General features: G+C 43.1%; 1 protein-coding gene across 3 annotated transcripts in view; it reads right to left on the bottom strand.

Moving 5' to 3' along the window:
* Positions 1 to 26,023, bottom strand: part of NME7 (NME/NM23 family member 7) — a 139,060-nt gene that overhangs the window by 54,617 nt on the left and 58,420 nt on the right. For all 3 annotated transcript variants that reach the window (XM_066371438.1, XM_066371441.1, XM_066371439.1), the window contains exons 8-10: positions 22,853 to 22,917; positions 20,511 to 20,579; positions 15,891 to 15,992 (exon numbers count right to left, since the gene is read on the bottom strand). In XM_066371438.1, the coding sequence (XP_066227535.1) occupies positions 15,891 to 15,992; positions 20,511 to 20,579; positions 22,853 to 22,917 (236 nt within the window). The remainder of the gene's footprint in view (positions 1 to 15,890; positions 15,993 to 20,510; positions 20,580 to 22,852; positions 22,918 to 26,023) is intronic.

The following is a 26,023-nucleotide window of genomic DNA, read 5'->3' as shown; positions in this document are numbered from 1 at the left end:
GAGTAGAACAGGGAACAGGTAACTTAAGTGGCAGAGGCATGTGACAGTTGTAAACAAGAAGGTTGCATTTGAGTAAAGACTTGAAGGGGGGGGGGATTAGCCATGCCGCCGTCTGGGCGCAGAGCAGTGGGCAGAACGGGCACCAGAGCACAGGCCGGGGGTGAGGAACAGCTCAGTTCTGGGGACTCGTGCTTGTCTATAGACCTCTCTCTCATGTCAATCATATCGCAGGAGGAACAGCCAGCCATTCATCACAGATAACAGTTCTGTTTGTTTAAAGGTCAATATAGAATAGCTAAAGATAGCCACGGACTCAAAATGCAGCGTGGTTTGACACCAGGCAGGATTACTGGCTCCGAGGGGTCCAACCTGATTCACTGCAATTGCACAAACCTGATCGTGAGCCCTCACACCACGCCATTCACAAAAACATATTGACAAGACTCAACACCATAAAGTTTCTTGCCACCACCTGTCCCTAGAAGGTCACAGCTATTTAAATATAGCAAAATGGATAGCTTTCAGATCTTACAAACAGACTGGACGGTATATGGTATCAGGAAGAAATACTCTAGGAATGGAGGGAGCCCGCACCCGTGGAATTTCCTTTTCCCAAGAAGGAATTTTATTCTGTGAGTCTTTTCATTTACGTAGTGAATCAGCAAAGAAAAAAAAGGAGGGGAATCAAAAGTGACTTCTAAGCCCTTCAGGCTGCTGAAAGGTCAATAATAGGAGATGGGAATGAAAATAATATAAAAGACATGAAAAGGGGTTAAAGCTATAAAAATAAAAGTTACATTATGAAATAATAAAAATGGCAGGCCAGAGTAAGTAGAAAACAATATATAAATAAAGCAGCTAAAAATAATTACATAACTTAAAAAAACTATGGTACTTAGCAACAAACCCTCCAGGTACAAAGGTTAAGTAGGTAACAGTATACATTCCTCAGGTTTTAAATATCCTTAGACTTAAAGGAACAAAGTGAGTTCTCCATACCAGCAAGAGTCTAGATGACAGAAATGTTCTATAGTCTGCACTATCCAATATGGTAGCCTTTGTTACAAGTGGTTATTAAGCACTTGAAATGTAACGGTGTGACTGAGGAATTAAATTTTTTTTTTCTTTTTTTTCTTTTTTTTTTTTCATTTTTCTGAAGCTGGAAACAGGGAGAGACAGTCAGACAGACTCCCGCATGCGCCCGACCGGGATCCACCCAGCACGCCCACCAGGGGCGAAGCTCTGCCCCCCAGGGGGCGATGCTCTGCCCATCCTGGGCGTCGCCATATTGCGACCAGAGCCACTCTAGCGCCTGAGGCAGAGGCCACAGAGCCATCCCCAGCGCCCGGGCCATCTTTGCTCCAATGGAGCCTTGGCTGCGGGAGGGGAAGAGAGAGACAGAGAGGAAAGCGCGGCGGAGGGGTGGAGAAGCAAATGGGCGCTTCTCCTATGTGCCCTGGCCGGGAATCGAACCCGGGTCCTCCGCACGCTAGGCCGACGCTCTACCGCTGTAAATTTTATTTTTGTTTACTTGTAATTAACTCACATGGCCACATATGGCTAGTCAGTGGCTACTGTGTCGGATAACACATCTGTAGCAGGAGTAGCTCCACAGCCTACTTCCAAGACCACTGTCCTCAGGGCTGAGAGGAGGCCCGCCCACCACTGCAATGTTCACTGAATCCTCATTGCCGTGAGAACCCTGCTGGCACCTAGACACGAGGGTGAAATGACGTCCCTTCACTCAGCCCCTGACTCAGCTAGAGAGGACACAGTCTCCCACAGGTACTGGACATGATACGAGATGCAGCCCAAATAAGCTTTTTTTGTTTGTTTGTTTGGTTTTGGGGGGGGGGGTTGCATTTTTCCAAAGCTAGAAATGGGGAGGCAGTCAGACAGACTCCCACATGTGCCCGACTGGGATCCATCCAGCATGCCCACCAGGGGGCGATGCTCTGCCCCACTCTGTTGCATCCAGAGCCATCCTGGTGCCTGAGGCAGAGACCACAGAGCCCTCCTCAGCACCTGGGCCATCTTTGCTCCAAAGGAGCCTCGGCTGCAGGAGGGGAAGAGAGAGACAGAGAGGAAGGAGAGGGGGAGGGGTGGAGAAGCAGATGGGTGCTTCTCCTGTGTGCCCTGGCCAGGAATTGAACCCGGGACTCCTGCACACCAGGCCGACGTTCTACCACTGAGCCAACTGGCCAGGGCCCAAATAAGCTTTTAACAGAAGAACATATGTTAAGATCTGGTGCCGGCCACTCCCTTTGTCATCGCTCCCTGATGCTCATGGGACAGGATGTGCAATTGGAGCTCGGGTTAGACCTATCAGTGGTACTCAGGCCAAAGGATCTAGGAATCAGATTCTACCCAAGACTTCGGCTAATTCTCTCTAAAGTATCTGAGGGAAGTATGCACAAAAGAACTACAGCTAAGCAATATAATATTTTATTGTTCGCTTTGATTGCAAATTCTGATGTAGCACTCTAATAATTTCAGCTAGACCCTGGAGGAAAGCTCTATACTACTAAGCAAGGTCAGCTGGGATGGCCCACATCTATACTGTCCAGTAGGGCAGCTACTAGCCACAGATATGACATAGGGCTCATTCAAACTGCGATGTGCCCTGTGTGTACAATGAATGCCAGATTTCAAAGACTTAGTAAAAAAAGAACAAGAATATAAAATATCTCATTAACAAGTTTTATAATGATTATATCCTTATAATATTTTGGATATAATGGGTTAAATAAAAGATGTAATTAAAATTAACATCACTTGTTTCTCTTTTGTTATAAATACAGCCACTAGAGAATTTTAAGTTACATATGTAGCATGTATTATATTTCTATTAGATAATTCCTGCCAAAAATCCTCCTCACTGTGGCCTAGTCTATCTGTTCTGTTCCCCTCTTCCCTCTCATTCCTCTGGTTTTAGAGCTTAAATCAGTGGGAATAAAAGTCACATCATAAGGAAAGAAGTCCAAGGAGGTAACAAGTATGTATCTACCCCATACCCTTCTCCTCTCTGACCCGCTTAGGAACACAAGACGGCCATGGATCTCTGGGTGAAGCCAACGGTGCGGCTTCTTTGTGCTGGTTTCAGTCTCACTTCACCTCCTCACCTGCCAAAACCTAGCCCTCCATCCTCCCCAGTCTGCTGCCTCCTCCAGGCAGCCACAGGGCACACTGCTCTTTCCTGCACATGCCACCACCGCTGCCGCCACCACCACCAGGAGCTCTAAGACATACTGGAGTTCACTGCAGCTCTGGGAAGACAAAGAAGGACTCACGCTCCAGAAACACAAACACCTTAGACTGACATGTTAGAAATCCTGTTCTGAGCAACCCTTTACTCATCAGCCTCGAATCTCAGTCACTTTTCCAGGTGCTCGAATTCTCTATTTCCTCCTTCTCCAAAACTGTCCGTCATTGCTTACGCTGGATAGTTTAGCTACACATTTGGTTTCCTATCCCAGTCCAATGGACACCCCAGAACCTCACTTGCTTACCTCCATTCCCTAAGCAGTTACACTGACTTTTCTTCCCACAAACCACGTCCTGCCTGAAAGAAATATGTGCTAGCATTGACTGTTAGGATACTTTTTTATTTCAATTTTTAGTTGCTGTTGGTGTCTTTAACTTGTGTTAATGCCCCAGTGCCAGAGCAACTGCCTGCAGTGCTCTCTGGGACAAGACAAGCAGTGACTCTAGAGGAGGGGCAGACCCCTGCAGAGAGCACCTGGCCTTTGCCACGAGAAGTGAGTGGCCCTGGTCCCCATCATGGACACCAACTGCCAGAGGGGAAGAGAACAAAAGCAGGAGGCCAAGATTACAGAAGGTGTGGCAGACACCCCAACTCCTTCCTCAGGATAAATGCCCTGGGTCTCAAACACAACTCCCCTTCCTCGAGGAGTGCATGTGCCCAGCCCCAGACTGCCCTGGTGAAGTAGCTGAAGGAAGGTGGGTGGAAGTCGGGCCTCCTGGTTGAGACAAGGCTCACTCCACCCCTGGGATAAACTGGATTCTCCACTTCTCCAGAACCTTCCTTCATAGCCTAGTAGACTTTCACTCAGTCCTTCAATTATAGCAGCAGGTACACTTCCTCAGGGAAGTCCTTCCCAAGCAGTCCTTCCTAGGCCCGCACCCCACCTCCTCTCCCCAATGCTGGCTGGGCGGCGGGGGGTGGGGGGGTCTCCACCAACTCCCTTAGCTTTTCTCTAAGACGGGCTTTCTTGTGTCTGATTAAACCTGCCCAGTTCTCCCGTTAGTCTGAGAGCCCCGTAAAGGCCCCATCTTAACTCCCCAGGAGGTAAGCAGGACATCAGGTATGTGGCAAGTCTTCAATAAACGCCTCAGTTTATGAATAAAGAATGAAAGTTGAACGCTGACTAAATTTCCCATTCTGAAACGTATTCCAGTATGCACCTTCAGTGGTGAAACCCGATGGAAGAAAGGGGAGGAGAATCTTCAGGGACATTTTCCTTATCTTCCCATCATTTTGGTTCTCATCCTTCCTGAAAGATCCTCATATGTTGTGACATCTAGACCTTCCTGACATGTCTGTTCTGCGTGTCTCCCCAAACTCTACCCTTCATCTTTCAATCCCATTTGTTGTTTTGGGCAGTGGGCCCCAACCTACCACCCACTACCCCCACCTGCAAACAAACTGCACTGAAAGGGAGTATATTTAAAAACTGACTGATTTTTAGCTTTAAATGGAAGCTGATTTACCTTCTTTAGGGGTAGGCAGAAGCTGTTAAAATTCTTTGTAAATGAATATGGATAGTTAAACCTTAGTGAGTTTCTTTTTAAGAGATAGCATGCAATAATGAGGTAAATCTAGGGGGTGGCCACCATGTCGGTTTCCCCGGGCCTGAGGGGATCCTCGGGACGCTCGTTCACTGAACCCGGGGAAACCCGGGCAGCCAGGGCAGCGCTGTCCCCGTGACGGAAGCAGGATGCTGAGGTGAGCGCTTTCTGTCCTGGCTTTCCATTAGGGAAATTACTCTTCATTAAAAACACAATGATTTGTGACGTCACGGAAATGGCGCCGTGAGCAGCGCGTCCGACAGATCTCCCCAAAATCACAACAAATTTATCAACTAGAAACAGGAAAATTTATCTTCGGAGCAAACTGAAAGCAAAAGGACTGTTATCACTCGAATCTGAGAGACGAGGGTGTGGAGGAAGCTACCGCAGGGACGTTCATTCAAGCCGCGAGAAAGTGCGCCTGTGGTAAGTCATCCCACACTCGGAAGCCGCCGCCGGCCGCCGCCGCCGCCGCCGCCGCCGCCGCCGCCGCCGCCGCCGCCGGCCGCCAGCCGCCGCCGCCAGCCGCTGCCGCCAGCCGCCGCGAGCAGCGCCCGGGTCGGTTGCAGGGCGAGCGGCAAGCAGCCGCTGGCGCGCTCCCGGTCTGATTGCAGACCGAGCACCGCTAACGTTCCCAGCGGCCCGCGCACGGGGAGCGGGAGAGGCCCCAGGGCGGTATTCCCTACTTGGGAGATTCTCTCCGCGGGCGGGACACCTCACCCAGCCATTCAAGCTAACAATCAAGCGTTGGGGGAGGGGCGCACGCAGGCAGCCTGAAATACCTTCGGGAGCACAGCTGCGACCCAATTACTAAAATTAACTTAACCCGTGAAATCTGCGCACCCTCGGTTCTAATTGATAAGATCTCTCTCAGTTCACCGACCCAAGACAAGAGGCGTGATATTTTTTTGGTGCCTCTTGCTAAAGGGGCGGGGGCAACTTCTGATTGATAGAGCCTCCATATTCAGGGATAAACGCTAACAAGAAGGACTTGGCAAATAATAAGATCTATACCACACTAGTCGCAAGCAGAGACTAGTGCCTCCTCTTACCGGCCAAAACAGGCTACAAAGTGTGGAAAGCCTGGGTTGAGAGGTCCAACGGAATGCTAGGCGCTGAACAATCACCTTGACAACAATTGACTCCCACCCCCGCCTGATTACACTGGAGGCCCTGACTGTCAGAGCCCTTCCCAGAGCCTTGCACTGAGTGGGGATAGAGTGGGGATTTCCCAGCTCTTTGAGTCTCTTACTCCCCAGGCAGAAGCAGTGGCAGCCTTGTGGCTGGATCGCCAGGCTGCTGGTTCGGGAGGGGGGGACTGGGAGAGAGAATCCACGAAGGCGAACTCTCTCGTCGTTAGACCCTGCAGACGCCGGCAGGCCTTGACTACCAACAAGACTAAAGCCAATTGTGTGACATTGCCATAGAACCCCATCAACGGCAAGTCCCTGCCTGGGTGTGGCGCAGGGGCAGGGCCTGGGGTGCAGAGTCGCCGACCGGGAAGAGGGAGAGAGGAGAAGGAGGAAGAGGTTGACATCTCAAAATCAGGAAAAATCCACAGACTTTGCAGCTTGTTCCACTGTTTGTTGGTTTTTTTGTTTGTTTGTTTGTTTGTTTTTTGTTGTTGTTGTCTGTTCCTTCTATCCTATTGCCTTTATTTCCTCCATCTCAGTCCTTCTATTCTCTGCCCATCTTATGCTTCCCTTTTCTTGAACTACACTACCCATAAGTGTTACATTTTATTTCTCTTCTTCATCCTCACCCTCCTTTGGGGTTATACTCCAGGACACTTAATTCTCACTCTCTCCTCTATTGTTTTTTTTTGCCTTATTTTGTTTTTTTCTCTTCCTTTTTTATTTCTTCCTTCGTTTTTCTCTTTTTCTTATTTTTTCCTTTCTATTCGTTTTTTCTTTTCTCGTTTTACTTTCCTCCCATTTAATCCTCAATCACGAACAAATTAGTTAATTTGGGACTCAAGGTTTTTTTTGGCTTTGTTTTTCTTTTTCGGTTTTGTTTTTGTTTTTTTCTGGTTGGTTTGTTTTTGTGGCATTTTGGGTCCTCCCAACCCAAGGTCTCCATTGTATTTGGTCTTTGCTCCACTTAATACAACGTATTTTTACTTATTATTTTTATTTTTTCTTCTTGATTATTCCTTTTTTTGTCCTTTTTTCTGGTTCCCTCTTGTCCCTCTCATTATATCTCTTGGTTGACCGTCACCCGCAGGCAGATCAACTTATGCTTGTCTAAGATTTTCTTCCTTTTTTTTTTTTTTTTATTTACTTTTTTTTTTATTTTTTTATTTTTTTGCCCCCTTGAACTCTTCACCGCAAACCAGGCCCTCCATTATAGGCACGATATTTCCCTGAGGAGGGGAGAGGAGGGAAGGAGAACAAAGAAAAAAAAAAGGGGGAAATAAATAATAAATTATTACTGCTTTTTTTTGTGGGGTGTTTTACCCTTTGTTTTTTTTGTTTTGTTTTGTTTTTTTTGTTTTTTGTTTTTTTTGTTTTTTTTTTTGTTTTTTACTTTTTACTCTTTATTAATTCTAATTAGTGCTATCAACAAGACCACCCTCAGATGCCAATAAGAAAGAGGAAATCGAATATTATGGATACAAAAGAAAGAGAGGTAACACAAATAGATGTGGAAAAATCTATGGAGAAAAGACTTAACATATTGGAAGCCTTGGAGCTAAATGACAGAGAATTTAAAATAGAAATCTTAAAAATACTCAGAGATATACAAGAAAACACGGAAAGGCAATATAGGGAGATCAGAAAACAACTCAATGAACACAAAGAATATATTACCAAGGAAATTGAAACTATAAAAACAAATCAAACAGAAATGAAAAACTCAATTCACGAACTGAAAAACGAGGTAACAAGCTTAGCTAGCAGAACAACCCAGATTGAAGATAGGATTAGTGAAATAGAAGACAAACAACTTGAGGCACAACAGAGAGAAGAAGAAAGAGACTCAAAAATAATAAAAAACGAGAAAGCCCTACAGGAATTATCTGACTCCATCAGAAAGAATAACATAAGAATAATAGGTATATCAGAGGGAGAAGAGAAAGAAAATGGAATGGAGAATATACTCAAACAAATAATAGACGAGAACTTCCCAAGCCTGTGGAAAGAACTAAAGCCTCAAATTCAAGAAGCAAACAGAACACCGAGTTTTCTTAACCCCAACAAACCCACTCCAAGGCACATCATAATAAAGATGACACAAACCAATGACAAAGAAAAAATTCTCAAGGCAGCCAGGGAAAAGAAGAGTACAACATATAAAGGAAGGCCTATTAGATTATCATCAGATTTCTCAGCAGAAACTCTACAAGCTAGAAGAGAGTGGACCCCAATATTTAAAGCCCTGAAAGAGAGGAACTTTCAGCCAAGAATACTATACCCATCAAAGCTATCCTTCAAGTATGAAGGAGATATAAAAACATTCACAAATACAGAAAAGATGAGAGAATTTATCACGAGAAAGCCCCCACTCCAGGAAATACTAAAGGGGGTTTTCCAACCAGATTCAAAGAACAAAAGAAAACAACACCACAAGTAACAGCTCCACCAAGAACACAATAAAACCAAACTTAAACTGTGACAACAAAGGAAAAAAAAAGGGGGGGAGAGAATGGAGATTAACAGTAGCAAAGGACGATGAAGTGCAGAAATACTTATAAGATAGGGTACTACAATGAATATGGTAGGTACCCTTTTCATTACTTAATGGTAACCACCCTAGAAAAAACCACCACAAAAACACATGACTTAAAAAAGGTAGCAACAGAGGAAAGAAGTATGGAACACAAACAAACAGAAACAAATGATAGAAAAACAAAAGAGAAGAATCAAACTAGATACAAAACTAACAGAAAGCAATTTATAAAATGGCAGTAGGGAACCCACAAGTGTCAATAATTACACTAAATGTAAATGGATTAAACTTACCAATAAAAAGACACAGAGTAGCAGAATGGATTAAAAAAGAAAATCCAACTATATGCTGCCTACAAGAAACACATCTAAGCAACAAGGATAAAAACAAATTCAAAGTGAAAGGCTGGAAAACAATACTCCAAGCAAACAACACCCAAAAAAAAGCAGGTGTAGCAATACTCATATCTGATAATGCTGACTACAAGACAGAAAAAGTACTCAGAGACAAAAATGGTCACTTCATAATGATTAAGGGGACACTGAATCAAGAAGACATAACAATCCTTAATATATATGCACCAAACCAAGGAGCACCAAAATATATAAGACAGCTACTTATTGACCTTAAAACAAAAACTAACAAAAATACAATCATACTTGGAGACCTCAATACTCCGCTGACGGCTCTAGATCGGTCATCCAAACAGAGAATCAATAAAGATATAGTGGCCTTGAACGAAATACTAGAACACCTGGATATGATAGACATCTACAGGACACTTCATCCCAAAGCGACAGAGTATACATTTTTCTCTAGTGTACACGGAACATTCTCAAGAATTGACCATATGTTGGGCCACAAAGACAATATCAGCAAATTTAGAAAAATTGAAATTGTACCAAGCATATTTTCTGATCATAAAGCCTTGAAACTAGAATTCAACTGCAAAAAAGAGGGGGAAAAACCCACAAAAATGTGGAAACTAAACAACATACTTCTAAAAAATGAATGGGTCAAAGAAGAAATAAGCGCAGAGATCAAAAGATACATACAGACAAATGAAAATGAAAATACGACATATCAGAATCTCTGGGATGCAGCAAAAGCAGTAATAAGAGGAAAGTTCATATCACTTCAGGCCTATATGAACAAACAAGAGAGAGCCGAAGTAAACCACTTAACTTCACACCTTAAGGAACTAGAAAAAGAAGAACAAAGACAACCCAAAACCAGCCGAAGAAAGGAGATAATAAAAATCAGAGCAGAAATAAATGAAATAGAGAACAGAAAAACTATAGAAAAAATCAATAAAACAAGGAGCTGGTTCTTTGAAAAGGTCAACAAAATTGACAAACCCTTGGCAAGACTCACCAAGGAAAAAAGGCACAGGACTCAAATAAATAAAATCCAAAATGAAAGAGGAGAGATCACCACAGACATCATAGATATACAAAGAATTATTGTAGAATACTATGAAAAATTATATGCCACCAAATACAACAATCTAGAAGAAATGGATAAATTCCTAGAACAATACAACCTTCCTAGACTGAGTCATGAAGAAGCAGAAAGCCTAAACAGACCAATCAGCAGGGAGGAAATAGAAAAAAACTATTAAAAACCTCCCCAAAAATAAAAGTCCAGGCCCAGACGGTTATACTAGTGAATTCTATCAAACATTCAAAGAAGACTTGGTTCCTATTCTACTCAAAGTCTTCCAAAAAATTGAAGAAGAAGCAATACTTCCAAACACATTTTATGAGGCCAACATAACCCTCATACCAAAACCTGGCAAGGATGGCACAAAGAAAGAAAACTACAGACCAATATCTCTAATGAATACAGATGCTAAAATTCTAAACAAAATACTGGCAAACCGAATACAACAACATATTAAAAAAATAATACATCATGATCAAGTGGGATTCATCCCAGAATCTCAAGGATGGTTCAACATACGCAAAACGGTTAACGTAATACACCATATCAAACAAAACAAAGAACAAAAACCACATGATCTTATCAATAGATGCAGAAAAGGCTTTTGATAAAATACAACACAATTTTATGTTTAAGACTCTCAACAAAATGGGTATAGAAGGAAAATATCTCAACATGATAAAGGCCATATATGATAAACCATCAGCTAACATCATATTAAATGGCACTAAACTGAAGGCTTTCCCCCTTAAATCAGGAACAAGACAGGGTTGTCCACTCTCTCCACTCTTATTTAACGTGGTGCTGGAAGTTCTGGCCAGAGCAATCAGACAAGACAAAGAAATAAAAGGCATCCATATTGGAAAAGAAGAAGTAAAGGTATCACTTTTTGCTGATGATATGATCCTATACATCGAAAACCCGAAGGACTCCACAAAAAGATTATTAGAAACAATAAACCAATACAGTAAGGTCGCAGCATACAAAATTAACATACAGAAGTCCATAGCCTTTCTCTATGCCAACAATGAAATATTAGAAAACGAACTCAAAAAAATAATCCCCTTCACGATTGCAACAAAAAAAATAAAATACCTAGGAATAAACATAACAAAGAATGTAAAGGACCTATATAATGAAAATTACAAAGCATTGTTAAGGGAAATCGAAAAAGATACAATGAGATGGAAAAATATTCCTTGTTCTTGGATAGGAAGAATAAATATAATCAAAATGGCCATATTACCCAAAGCAATATACAAATTTAATGCAATTCCCATGAAAATTCCTATGAGATTTTTTAAAGAAATGGAACAAAAAATCATCAGATTTATATGGAACTATAAAAAACCCCGAATAGCCAAAACAATCCTAAGGAAAAAGAATGAAGCTGGGGGCATTACAATACCTGACTTTAAACTATATTATAGGGCCACAATAATCAAAACAGCATGGTATTGGCAGAAAAATAGACACTCAGACCAATGGAACAGAATAGAAAGCCCAGAAATAAAACCACATATATATGGTCAAATAATCTTTGATAAAGGGGCCAACAACACACAATGGAGAAAAGAAAGCCTCTTCAACAAATGGTGTTGGGAAAACTGGAAAGCCACATGCAAAAGAATGAAACTCGACTACAGCCTGTCCCCGTGTACTAAAATTAATTCAAAATAGATCAAAGACCTAAATATAAGACCTGAAACAATAAAGTACATAGAAGAAGACATAGGTACTAAACTCATGGACCTGGGTTTTAAAGAACATTTTATGAACTTGACTCCAATGGCAAGAGAAGTGAAGGCAAAGATAAATGAATGGGACTACATCAGAATAAAAAGTTTTTGCTCAGCAAGAGAAACTGATATAAAAATAAACAGACAGCCAACTAAATGGGAAATGATATTTTCAAACAACAGCTCAGATAAGGGCCTAATTTCCAAAATTTACAAAGAACTCATAAAACTCAACAACAAACAAACAAACAATCCAATAAAAAAATGGGAAGAAGACATGAATAGACACTTCTCCCAGGAAGAGATACAAATGGCCAACAGATATATGAAAAAATACTCAGCTTCATTAGTTATTAGGGAAATGCAAATCAAAACTACAATGAGATACCACCTCACCCCTGTTAGATTAGCTATGATCAACAAGACGGGTAATAGCAAATGTTGGAGAGGCTGTGGAGAAAAAGGAACCCTCATTCACTGTTGGTGGGACTGTAAAGTAGTACAACCATTATGGAGGAAAGTATGGTGGTTCCTCAAAAAACTGCAAATAGAACTACCTTATGACCCAGCAATCCCTCTACTGGGTATATACCCCAAAACCTCAGAAACATTGATACGTGAAGACACATGTAGCCCCATGTTCATTGCAGCACTGTTCACAGTGGCCAAGACATGGAAACAACCAAAAAGCCCTTCAATAGAAGACTGGATAAAGAAGATGTGGCACATATACACTATGGAATACTACTCAGCCATAAGAAACGATGACATCAGATCATTTACAGCAAAATGGTGGGATCTTGATAACATTATAAGGAGTGAAATAAGTAAATCAGAAAAAAACAAGAACTACATGATTCCATACATTGGTGGAACATAAAAATGAGACTAAGAGACATGGACAAGAGTGTGGTGGTTACCAGGGGTGGGGGGAGGGAGGACAGGGGGAGAGTTAGGGGGAGGGGGAGGGGCACAGAGAACTAGATAGAGGGTGGCGAAGGACAATCTGACTTTGGGCGAGGGGTATGCAACATAATTTAATGACAAAATAACCTAGACATGTTTTCTTTGAATATATGTACCCTGATTTATTAATGTCATCCCATTATTATTAATAAAAATTTATTTAAAAAAAAAACAACAACAAAAAAAACACAATGATTTAAGCCAGGATTATTTTTCATGGCTGAGGTACTTAATAGCTATTGTAAATTACTGCATGCAAACCACTTCAAATTAAGTGAATTACTGTCACATAGTATCTTTGCCTATGACTCTACATTCTCATTTACTGGAATACTTTCTATTTTCTTACTTTAAAAATGCATTAAGACACTTGTAACTTTCTGAAAATGTATTTTTTATTTTAATATTTGCTAAAATCAATGAAATGCTTATAAAATAGTCAAGTTGCTTATTCTGAGGAAATTGTTTCTTGTATTTTTACTATACACTAGCAATAGAAATGTTGTTTGGCCCTTTTTTTTAGAGAGACAGACAGATAGGGACAGACAGACAGGAAGGGAGAGAGACAAGAAGCATCAATTCTTCGTTGCAGCACTTTAGTTGTTCATTGATTGCTTCCTTATATGTGCTTTGATTGGGGGAATACAGCAGAGCGAGTGAGCCCTTGCTCAAGCCAGCAACCTTGGGCCCAAGCCAGTGACCTTGAGCTTCAAGCCAGTGACCATGGGGTCATGTCTATGATCCCACACTCAAAGCTGTGACCTTATGCTCAAGCTGGTGAGCCTGTGCTCTAGCCAGATGAGCCCTTGTTCAAGCTGGTGACCTCAAAGTTTTGAACCTGGGTCCTCTGCATCTCAGGCCGACACTCCATCCACTGCGCCACCACTTGGCCAGGCTGTTTGACTGGTTTTCATCTGTGAATGTGCTGTTAGCTCTGGCTGGGAGTCAGGGCCCTCTCTGCTGTGCACTGAGCTGACGGGGGGATGTAGAGTCTCCTCCACTTGTCTCATCAACAATCTGAGATAAAACCAGAACAGAGACGAGAACCCCGCTCCATTCTAGTTCCCTCCTGTAGAACTGAGGTCCATTTTCCTTCTCTGGGGTTTCATCCCCTGTAGCCATCATCCACTCATTATGAGAGACAGAGAAAAAAGACTTAAGCTAGGCAACCTGCTGAACATACCTGGCCGCGTCCCAGCATGCCCATGGCGACCGCCCTGGTCCCCGTCACTGCTGTTGTGGGCCTGGACTCCAACTTGTACCTTGTCTCCCCTTGGACTGTTCTTACACAACAGCCAGGATGCCCCTGTTCAAAGTCTAATCCTGTTACTACTCTGCTCAAACTCTTAATAACCTGACGGCTTCACTCGGAGTCAAGTCTCCAGTCGCCACAAGGGTCTGCAGATCTGGCCACCCTGATCTCTCTGACCCTGTTTCTCAGGAGTAACACTCAGTCAACATTCACCCTTGACCCGCTCTCTCCAGACACTTCCTCCCGGCCCCATACGGTCAGTCACTCCTGCACAAGCACAGAGAGCGCTATTTCCATCCTTTCCTCCCTACACAGACACAAAGCAGGTCCCCTGACTCTCCTGCGAGGCCACCAGGTCTGCTCCTTCCTGTCTCGAGAGCCGCTGTGCCTGGCTCTTCCAATAGGGTTTGCTTTTGCTGCACCAAAGGAATAACTCAGTGTGCTCAAAATTAAACCAGAAGCCAGGAATTACAACTTCCTGCTCTATGGGATTCTCATTACAGACTCCACGATGTTTAGCCTGGCTGCTCAGACTTCCACCCCTACTCGTGTCTCCCAGCCCTCTCTGCCGTATCTGCTCTTAGAAAACACATTTCCTGCGCCCCCAGGCGTGTGGTGCCCACTGAGGCTGTGCACACGTGCCTACTGCACCCATAGGAAACCTGCAGACCCCTCCCTGTCGCCTCTGTGCACACCTCAGGGGTCTCCTCACGCTCGCTGCCCCACGATGCTCCTTTAAATTCCCTGTCCACATCTGTCTGTCTTCCCAGCAGTCCTCTCGGTTACCTCATGGCATAATAACAGCTCATTCACTAAGCCACCTTCTGCCTCTGTGCTTCAGTCGAACACTGCATCAGACCTTATTTGCAGGTTACTCTGTCAGTGTTCTGGACACCCTTATGTGCGTGCTCTCTGACCCCTGGATACAGGGGTCCTGTGCCCCCGCCAGGGCTCCACCCAGCAGCACTCACACGAGCTGCTTTCTGTAGGTGCCGCGGACTAAACATCTACATTGCAGGGCGCCCATAAATGCTGTCTGAACCAGACGGCACTGAGCCTGCTGCTCTTCTTCAATAGACTTGTACAAGTGACAGGGAAGAAGAGAGAGAACACTTACACTGCAGTGGCGTTTAACGCCAGTCATACTCCCCGTGATCCCGCCCACCCTGTCCCACGTGTGTCCTCTAAAGTGACTTCTGCCTCCCACTCCCTCTCTGACTCCTCACTGCCCAAAGTCCAGGTGAAGAAAACCCAAAGCAAAGTTCCAGGTAGACTATCGAGGGTCACTCCGTCCCACGGCTCACGTTTATTTGTAGATCTGGTATAAGACCACCGTATCAACAGTCTCCACCCTAATAGCTTAATCACAGCCTCCCTATGTCAAAGGATAATTGATGCCCTAGACCAGTGGTCCCCAACCCCAGGGCCGCAGACCAGTACCAGTCCGTGGGCCATTTGGTACTGGTCCACAGAGAAAGAATAAATAACTTAAACATTATTTCCGTTTTATTTATATTTAAGTCTGAACGATGTTTTAGTTTTTAAAAATGACCAGATTCCCTCTGTTACATCCGTCTAAGACTCACTCTTGATGCCTGTCTTGGTCACATGATACATTTATCAGTCCCACCCTAAAGGCCAGTCCGTGAAAATATTTTGACATTAAACCGGTCCATGGCCCAAAAAAGGTTGGGGAGCACTGCCCTAGACAATTTCTATCACAGAGCTTGATAAGGTTGCTCACCTAGACAATTTAGCTAGAAGACACATTGGAAGAAAATGCCATCATAAATGTTTTCGCCTGTTCTGTATTATTCCTAGGCTAATCAAAATTCACTTTTTCTTAAGAGTAGCATATAAAAAATAAGTGATGTAAAATGCTGTTTTGAATAAATAGTCCTATTATGTTCCCATTTGTATTATTTCTTTTAAAGAACTAAAACCATCAAACCAGCTAAAATATTTAGTTAATGGATTAAACACACGTGATTAATATTTAAAGAATAACTCACAGGATCGGCAGGTCCACAGAATTCTCGAAATGTCTTTGCTGGGTTGGTCTGCTGAATCTCCAGTGCTACGCAAGGGCCAGAGTACATTTCTGTCACCATCTCCTGTAATATGTGACATAAAATATTAAAAAGTAATAATATTTTGCTCCTCCTCTTTCAATCGCACCACGATTCCACTGACTTCAAAATGTTAGTGGTATCTTTGACTTCCCCACCTGCATCCACATGCTGAGCAGTTTTAAATTCTGTCCATTTTTTCCTACACAAGTGTCTGCGTTCCCTCACATCTGTTCCCACCACTGCCACCACCTGCACGCAGTGCTTCACGTCTGGACCCTTTCATTACCCGGAGCGGTCTAGTACAACTTCCTTCCAAAGGGCTCTCTCCTTGAGCACACAGCACTGTGAAGCACATTTCTAAAGACATAGATTCCAGAGTGTTCCTTCCTAGGATACTTGAAAAATTCACAGAGATTTCCAGAAATGGGAAACACCAGGGACCAGGTACAGTGTCTCCCGTTAAACATCTAGAAATCTGACAACCTATATGACACACCGTCTTCAGACACTGGGTGACAGGCTGCAGAGGACTGCAGTCCGAGAGAAGGGAACCGAGGGAGGTGAGCCCCACGACCGCCCCACGAACTGTCTGGAGGCACTCTCCACACAGTGGGACAGGGAGAGACACAACGGACTCTCCCCGACACTCCCCGAGCACAGCAGAAAAGGCGGCGCGGCTCCGCTCGCAGGATGGGGTACTAGCGGAGGCGGGGAGCTGCGGGGTCTGTGGAGAAGCCCACGCATCGTCAGCTGAAAGTCTGCGTACGTGTGCGGTATACAACCCAGGGTTGAGAAGAAGTAACAAGAGTGTATGTGGAATGATTCAGACAGGGCACAGAGCTGAGAAGGGTCCACGCTCCACTGGTCGGAGCAGAAAGCCCTCACAGACACATGGGGCATCGGGCAAGTCAGACTCGGAGGCAGTACAGTTAGAGGTACGAGGGTCAGCGAAGGAGCGGCCGGGGTACCTGGTGCTGACTGAGACCACAGGGGAGCAACAGAGGACACCCCAGACTATGCAGGGCCATGTGGGCCACTTTAATGACCTTGCGAGGTTTATGATACACAGCGCCAAAGTAAAACAAAGGTTATTTACTGCAGAACAATATTTACATATTAATCTGAACTCAACCAATGTATCAAATAGAAACGTCAGAAGTTAAAAGAGCAGGGAGAGGACATCATAACTAATATGGAACCCAGAATCCTCCTGCTCAGAAGGGTCCCTAACTGTATCTCCCCCGAGGTCCCTCTGCTGTCTCACAAAGGTCTTGTGTAACTGATCCCCGGGGACAATTATTTTCTGGCTCAGGCTATGGAAGTCCTGCCTGCATACACATGCCCCGAGCCAAGCTCTGGGCGGGGTGGAGGAGACATGGCACGCAATCCTAAGCCAGAGGAGCCGGTGGCCACCCCCGCGTGTCTCCCCTCCTCTCTTGGTGCTAGTAACCAATACCATTCACAGAAAGGACCGCACAAGATGCAAAGAAAATAAAAGACATGTTGAAAAAAGAACTCCAACAAATGCACAACATGTTCCTTAAAACAATAGACTCGACAGAATTCTCACGCTGTCCAGGTCTGTAACTGAGTAAATATACAGTGACGGAAAATGATGTGACTTTGGGCGGTGGGTACACAACACAGTAGATGGTTCACATGCTAAAGAGATGTTCACCTGAAACCTATGTGTTCTTACGGACCAACGTCACCCCATTAAATTTCTAAATCAAAAAGCTGTTTGTCACCTCGACAGCCCTAGGACTACCGTGCTTCAGTGGCTGCAAGGGGACCATGGGACTACAATGCCCCCTCACCGGAGCACGGGCTCCAGGCGTGCAGGCAGGGGGCTTCCTCCGTGGCTGTCCATCACTGCAACCCTGGTCTCTCATGTGTTGCCTGACACACAGTGGATATACATGTGTGGTAAATAAGTGGATCATGACAACCCCAGGAAGCAGGAATTGTCACCACCTTCTGATTGCAAATGCTGCCACAGCAAATGTAACTGTGAGTGATCTCAACACAGAATCTTCCACAAAGAATGATGTCAGAATACCAACAGCAGCAATAATAATAGCAGCTAAATCTACCTAGTCCTCTCAAAACAGCAGACTGCTGTATTTCACTTAATTATTACAACAATCTCATAGACTAGTAATATTATTTCCATTTTACAGATGGGCACACTAAGGCTTGAAGAGGGAAATAACTTGTCTGTAGTCACACACCAGTGGATTAGGATTTGGCCCTCCCATCAGACTCTACAAGAAAAAAAGGAGGGAGAGGGTTGAGTTCAAGAAGCTGCAAGCTAGCTGCAGTGAATTCTGAGAGAGATGAAGTCAATGGTTTGAAGTAATGTGGGAAAACCTAGAACTACAGCTGAGGTTTAAACAACACCTGTACAACAGTGTGGATGGTATGTCCCTGTCCCACACTGTGTATTTTATAGTCTATAGTTACAGGGATCATCTCACACCTTACATCAAAATATATTTAAATTTACAATAATAAAATGGATGGAGACACTAATAAGACTTTAAATATCTTATCACTTTATTTCATAAGAAGGTGGGTAAAAAGTTGTACCAAAAGTCAGGGTAAAAATCAGCTCACATGTTTTTGCCTATTGAGCTACATTGCCTCTTAACATTATTTTATGGAGGCCTACATTATAGAATAAAAAAAGCAAAACTCCTAAAATTAAGAGATATCTAAAGGTATGCAGCATTTAACAATTTACTTCTTCGTTAAACTCAAACTTGAGTCGGGAATAAGTAAAAAAATCCTAAGAGTAAATGCATATTACACGAAAAGAAATAGCATGCATGCTATTTAAAAGCACAATAGAAAAGACATTAAAAGTCAGGGATGAGTTTTTTTCAAGTTGTTTCCCAAAGGTAAACATGGCCCGCCTCAGACACAGACATACATTATGTGCCTCCACCTGCTGCTACCAAACTTAGTGCTGCCCGCCTCGTGCACGAGAGTGTAGCTGAGGGGCGGGGCCACTGGTGGAGCTGTCCCCGTGGGCCCTTTCATGAACAGCAAAATGGGAATGAAGGTCGGCCCTGGCCGGTTGGCTCAGTGGTAGAGCATCGGCCTAGCGTGCGGAGGACCCGGGTTCGATTCCCGGCCAGGGCACACAGGAGAAGCGCCCATTTGCTTCTCCACCCCTCCGCCGCGCCTTCCTCTCTGTCTCTCTCTTCCCCTCCCGCAGCCAAGGCTCCATTGGAGCAAAGATGGCCCGGGCGCTGGGGATGGCTCTGTGGCCTCTGCCTCAGGCGCTAGAGTGGCTCTGGTCGCAACATGGCGACGCCCAGGATGGGCAGAGCATCGCCCCCTGGTGGGCAGAGCATCGCCCCTGGTGGGCGTGCCGGGTGGATCCCGGTCGGGCGCATGCGGGAGTCTGTCTGACTGTCTCTCCCTGTTTCCAGCTTCAGAAAAATGCAAAAAAAAAAAAAAAAAAGGTCGTTGCTCTTAAAAATATTTTTTAAAAGTCCAACTGAACAAATAAAAGAAGGAAAATGTATAAAAGAAAGATTTAAGAAATAGAAAATACTTGGCACTGGCTGGATAAACGATAACAGATTTTTAAAATCTCCTCCACTTAAGAGAAGGTATAACTCTAAGACGAAGCCGCTGTGGTGGGCACTGGAGAAGCAACAAAAAAGAAAGGCAAGACCCTCTGGCTCCTCTAAAGAAGGGTAGGGCAGGAGCAGTGTGCCTGGGGCAACAGAACACCTCCTTGCCCGTCCTGACCACGCCTGTCCTGACCAGCTGGGCTGAAGGAGACCAAGGCCCCAGCGGTCCAGGAACCGGTGCTGTCTTCCTTGTAGAAGGGGGTTTGAAAGGAACGGGTCTTGAGGAGGGAGGGGACGAGAACCTAGTTCTGTGGTCAGGAATGGAGAACCTCGTGCAAAGAGAAAAGCCAGGGCTCGACAACAGCCTGCCTCACGGGCCATGCAGCACACGCATGGGTCTGAGATAATGTGATGATGAGGGAAGGAAATCACTGAGTAAATATCTACTGTGTGTTAGTTTTAAGGAACGCTTTGACTTCATTGAATATAGTCCTTTGTTTACAAGGACCTATTTCATTGGTCTCTGAACAACTTCCTTTTAAGCCTCAGTCACACTTCCAGAACACTCAATCCACATATGTGTCACAACAGGTGACAGCTAGAACCGCTATGGAGTTACATTATTACATTAAAAGCTACCTACTGTTAACTTTATAAAGCATTTGGAACAGCCTTCCATCCTGAGAATACTATAAACGTCACAGATAAAATGTGTCAATATCCCAGTGAGTTTTTTTTCCTTGCATTCCTACAGATCTGTTTCATAAATGAAACAGTATCTTATTTTTAAAACTGACCCAGCGGCTCCCAGGGGTAAGAATGCCTCAGTCACTGGGGATCATCAGTTGGCATCTGGCAGAATCCTGAATACTTTAAGGAATATACTTCATGAATGAAGATTATACTGAAGTCCCCAAGATGTCAGACACACAAACTATGTTCAGTTCCAATGCTTTACATGTACTTTGATACTTACATTATACTCAGACACCACTCCTTTATAAACTTCATAAAACTCTTCAACATTAACTCGATCCATGTTGAACTATATTTAAAAAACAAATAAACAAAAATAAACATAAGCCACGAAGCAAAGAAAATGAGCCACACTTAGCACTCAACATTTAATGATCTCTTGGATATATTTTCTTTGCTTTAAAACATAAACCTTGCAGAAATCAAATACTCTCTAAAGAAGAAACTCTTATCAAAGATTAGCTCATCAATATTAAAAATGTATTACAATTACTGAGTGCTTAATATATCAAGCATTGTTCTTGGTCCTGTGCATGCCGTATCTCGTAATGGTCACAGCAGCCCTGTGGCATAAGTAGGTTAATAGCCCCAATTTACAGATGAAGCTAAGACTCTGAAGGGTTATGTAACCTTGACAAACTTGTGTTCCACCTCAGTCTAATCTCACTGATCATGTTTTTAACCACTACATTGCACTTCTCTGAATAAAATGTCATTGTCAATACAATAAAAAAGACATGTACAATGTAATGTCTATTGATAAACTAGTGGCACAAGAAAGAAATATTGCTAAAATAAAAAAAAATACTTCAGATTTTGTAGAGAGGACTTGAACATACACTCTTTTTCTCCCAAGCATTCAGAAAAGTCCCTGGTTAGTCTGGCTCATGGTAAAGAACTTACACAAGTCATCTGGAATGCCCAATACTCTTCAAAAAGAGAAGAGTATGTCTACAATATAAGACTACGAAGACTCATCCTTGTCCAAGCTGGATTCAAACTGAGAAATAACAGCTCATTAACTTCTAGTTTCTCAAAAACGAAAACCTTAAATGTTTTCAAAATAGCCTCAGAATTTCCAGTGTCATTTCCCACCCCACTCAAACCACTTTGCCTACTGTTGCTAGGACTAATAATTATACAGAAAGTTCTGCCTACTCCGACAATAATTCAAACGAGGGGTATTTATTTTCACTAGCAACATATACAGGAGGGGGATTTTGTTCAAGTTTTTATATCGTAGGTTCACACCACCTGCATTATTAATATAACAAAGTAGTAACAGAAGACATAATTTATTAAATACATAGTAATTTGCACTGGAAATTCCACAATTCTTACAATGGAAATTCTCTCATTAGATAGGGTTATTTCATTTAATCCACTGAAGCAACTGATAATGTTTTCATTGCTTAGCTGATAAAACTGATAAGAATACTTGAAATTTGGCCAAGGTCATATACTTAGAAAGCGCTGACCCATGATTCAGAAATAGATCTTTCTGACTGTGATGGTCACTGAATCATCATACCTCCCCTACGGGTTCAACTCATCCTTTTTCATTTTCACTGAGCACCTACTATGGCCAATCACTGAACTGGCTATAAGTTGATTTAGTTAGACTTATTGAATGTTTAAAGCTAAAATTTCTACAATGATTTTTTTTTTTAAGCAGGCTTAGGTCCCACAAACTTGTGAATACACTGCCAAGCTGCTACTTTGAGAAGGCTTTGGCTCACAATTTCTTTACAGTCCTATGTAAGATTCCTCAACTATCAACTTCCTCACCCATCTCCATCTTTTGCCTGAAGCCTCTGCAAACCGGTGAATCCATTCCTCCCCCATCAGGAACACAAATTATATCAGTAAAAAAAAAAATTTAACTCCAAAATCATTCTTTCAAACAGCATAAACTTGCTGGCCATCGTGCACTGTAAAATCCACATTACTGGGCTGATTCCTATGAAAACCTGTCCCCACTTCCTGTGGAACGCACTGGTGAGGGAGCACAGAGGCGCAAGCGCCCAGAGCGGGTGCTGCTTCTTCAGTGGGCGGTTTCCTAGAAGGTGCCGGGCAACCTGCCCAGGAAGGGCTGCGTGTGCCGGTTTCAGAGAGGCTGCTGGTGGGGACACCCCAAAACCCGCAGAGGGCCCCGGGCAGGGAATTATCTGAAATGATTCTCTTCCTCACTCCCCTCTTAGTCACACACCCAGACAGCAGGAAATTCACTATAACCACTTAGTTTAATTCCATTTTTTGCTGGTAAAAACTAAATACACTGTTTTAGCCCATATTTGTGAGCAAAGTTTCAAGGATTGTGTACGCCAACCATATATGCTTAAATTAGTTGTGTCATTTGAATATTAGTTCTCTTAGTAAAAGATCAGATGGGTAAAATAATTTCAAGAACATTTTTTGATTATAAAACTACAAGTTCAATAACTGTGTATTTTTGCATTTGAATGCGCTGAGTGCACAGAGAAAATTCGATGTAAAACATTTTAAAGCTTATGTAGGAAAAAACATCCCTCAGTTGGTAATGACTCACTGCGAACTACGTACCATCTGCATAGCTGAGATTTCAAAACCCGCATCTCGAATGGCCATCAGGATTTTTCCCAGCAGCCCTGGGGAGACAGAACAAACAGGTAAAAATGCAGCATTTCTAGGGCATTTTAGTTGCTTAGAAGTACAAGCTTTCTACAGCAAATGACTTGCAGTCTTTCAGAAGAAACCCCGTAGTTCTGCAAGGGAAACTAAATGGCTGACGTTGAGCACTGTTTCGTCATTTGATTCACTCAGTAAGGGCTTCAGGAATATCAATGAGGAGCCTGAAGATGACAAAACTACTGCTTTGCCTTCAGGGCCCCGAAGTCCAGGGCTGCAGAGAACGTGAAAAATCAAACAATTAAAACTAATGCTACAAAAAAAATGAAATTCCAAAGTCCTACATACATAAGAGGTTCAAAGGAGGAGTTCGAAGAAGGAAAAATATCCAATTATCACTGGCGAGGTGAGCAGAAGCTTCACATGAGTCTGAGAAAAGTGACCATGTTCTCCCGACAGCAGGAAGTAAAAAATGAAGAATAAAAAATAAAAAAAAGCTGAAGAGGAAAAGAAACGTAACCGAAAGGGATGAAAGACCCAAGGGCAACACGAGGAATCTGATCTTTATCCCCCACATCAGAGACCTGTGATACAGGCTCTGTGGACACTGCAAGTCTGGGGCTGATTCTGAGATTCCGTTCACTTCTTTTAAAACATTCTAAGTTTCTCCCCCCCGCCCCCGCCAAGTCAACTGAAATTCTCTTCCACACAACCCCACACCCACACCCCGTATTCTGAATCACCTGGTGCTCACCAATAAGCACCAGAGCCTGAATGTGCATTTTTATTCAGTGTTACTGTTACTACAGCCAAGCGTCATTTCACTGCAGCAGGCTAAGGGATTAGAAAAAATGACAGATCTAGTTCTCAAACGATACATTTGTACCAACTGAAGGCCAAATGATACCCTATAGAAACCAAGGTTCTTCACAGGCTCACAGCAAACTCCCATTGGTCTGTACTTTGTTCACGTTGACCTTGATGACTTAGTTTTGGCAAACAAACACCTTTCGGCCTGTTATACATTTTATCCATGATAGCTTTGTTTGCAGTGAATTTGTAACATTGTTTTCACCAGTTGGATGTGAAAAAGTTTATATTTAGTTTTCTATTTGGCCAGAAGGCAGCTGCATTATAATTAAAATAATCCATGTGACCCTGGAAAAGCGCTTTCCTCCAGAAGGAAACGCAGACACAGGGCACAGAGGTTTGCTGGGAAGGTTTAGCAGGAAGACACAGGCTAGAAGTGGTGCTTTAGGAAGAAGGGCGAGCTGGTCTGAGGAAGGGAGTGAGGGACGGAGAGGATGACAGGGGCTTCTGGAATCTCGAGCCTGCGGCCTGGACGCAGGACAGGGGCAGAGAGGGCTGGAAGGGGGAAGAGAAGACATTGCCAAATGAGAAGACAAGGTTTTGAATCTAAGTGATTGGCAGAAGTAGCACCTTTACGAAAAAACAAACAAGTAATGAGAAGAAATTAAGGAGAAAGTCACATCTGTTAATATCACCACCGATTTCATCAGCTCAGTCATTAAGGACTGACTACAAAGCTGTGGGGCTCAAGGTGGTGAGTCCAGTTTTCCAAGATTCTGATCCTAGTTTCCATTTGGAACGTGATCTTTCCTGGGATCTCTAACCTTCACTTGGATCTCTACCTTGGGAAACAACTCCTGTGGGAGAAATGACAGGATTACTCAATTTTGAAAAAAATGCTTGCCAGCAACACCCGTCTGAATAACCCTAGTTTATCTGTCAGTCATTCTTTCAGGTAAAAATGAGACTCCCTAAAAAGGCACCAGGTAGAGTTTACAACTCAACCAACTGCACGCATGCTTTTGGCAAAGGCAGCGTTATATCTGAGTACAGAGCAAAACTGCCTGTGTATACTGCCTTTAGCTTCACACAGAATACGGGCCAACACCGTACTTGAGGGTGAAAAATCAGTTAACTTCTACTGCTTTGTCAAGGACACTGTTAAGTAAAAGAGGCTTTTAATGCAGAATAGTTAAAAATACACTACAGGGTTGATGCCACTGTCTTGATTTGTGCGAAGGCCCCAGCGGTTTTACCCACCACTGCTCTTGAAGCATCGATGCAAATGTCAGCACATTCAAAAAGGCAAATAAACCACATGGTTCTTGAGTTTTCTATTTTGCACAGCATAATATTCTCATATGAGCATACTCAGGTTGGACAAACAAGACAAACAAATACTCGTAGACACAGACAATAGTATGGCAGTTATGGGGGGGGGTGAAGGGTTTAGTAAAGGGTAAAGTGGCTCAAATACATGCTGACAGAAGGAGATTTGACACTGAGCGATAAACATATGAAATAGATGATGTATTACAGAATTACACACTTGAAACCTATGTAATTTCATTAACCAATGTCTGCTCCCCATAAATTTAATTTTTAAAAAGGCAAATAAACGTAGTACTATTATGAAAATAGATTTGATCTTACACATACCCAAAGGGATCTTATTTGTTTTAATAAAGAAAATGGTTTACATGATTATATAAGAATCTTGATCTAAATATGAAAGCAGTATTAAGTCCTATGCATTAGCCAATATGAGGAGAAACCCACAATCTATATCTATTATAAATCTATAATCACATTAAACTAGCTCTGTGGAATGTACCATTTGACAGAATAATTCTATTCACAAATAAACCAATAAAAAATGCAATTAAGCCAAATAACATTGCCATTCTTCCAAGAATAGTCAGACATGAGTCAAGGATACTGCTTTTTGTTTATTTATATAAATATTCATATACATATATTCAGTTGGTTATGTGTGGAGGCCAGAGAGGCAGAACAGGCATTTAAGAAACCTGTTCCATGTTTAACAACTTGAAAAGACAACTTGTCAATAACCATATGTCCTTTACTTTGGTCCAGAGAGAAAATGTTCGAGTGACTGAACAAGTGACAATAGCTATGTAAATGAAGTAGCAAGACACCAGAATGAAACACTGCATGGACTGTGCAAAGCAGGGGCTTGCTTCACAGGGCTGGTGTCTGCTTAGCCAGTTCGTCTCCACGGCTTGTTTATAACTCCATGAAGGCTACCTCTCCAGTGTTCTGAATGTCAAGTCGCCTCTGCATCTCCACCTTCTG

This window comes from Saccopteryx leptura, chromosome 2 (genome assembly GCF_036850995.1).
Source record: "Saccopteryx leptura isolate mSacLep1 chromosome 2, mSacLep1_pri_phased_curated, whole genome shotgun sequence".
Classification (NCBI taxonomy): domain Eukaryota; kingdom Metazoa; phylum Chordata; class Mammalia; order Chiroptera; family Emballonuridae; genus Saccopteryx; species Saccopteryx leptura.
This window is presented reverse-complemented; position numbering and strand designations above follow the sequence as displayed.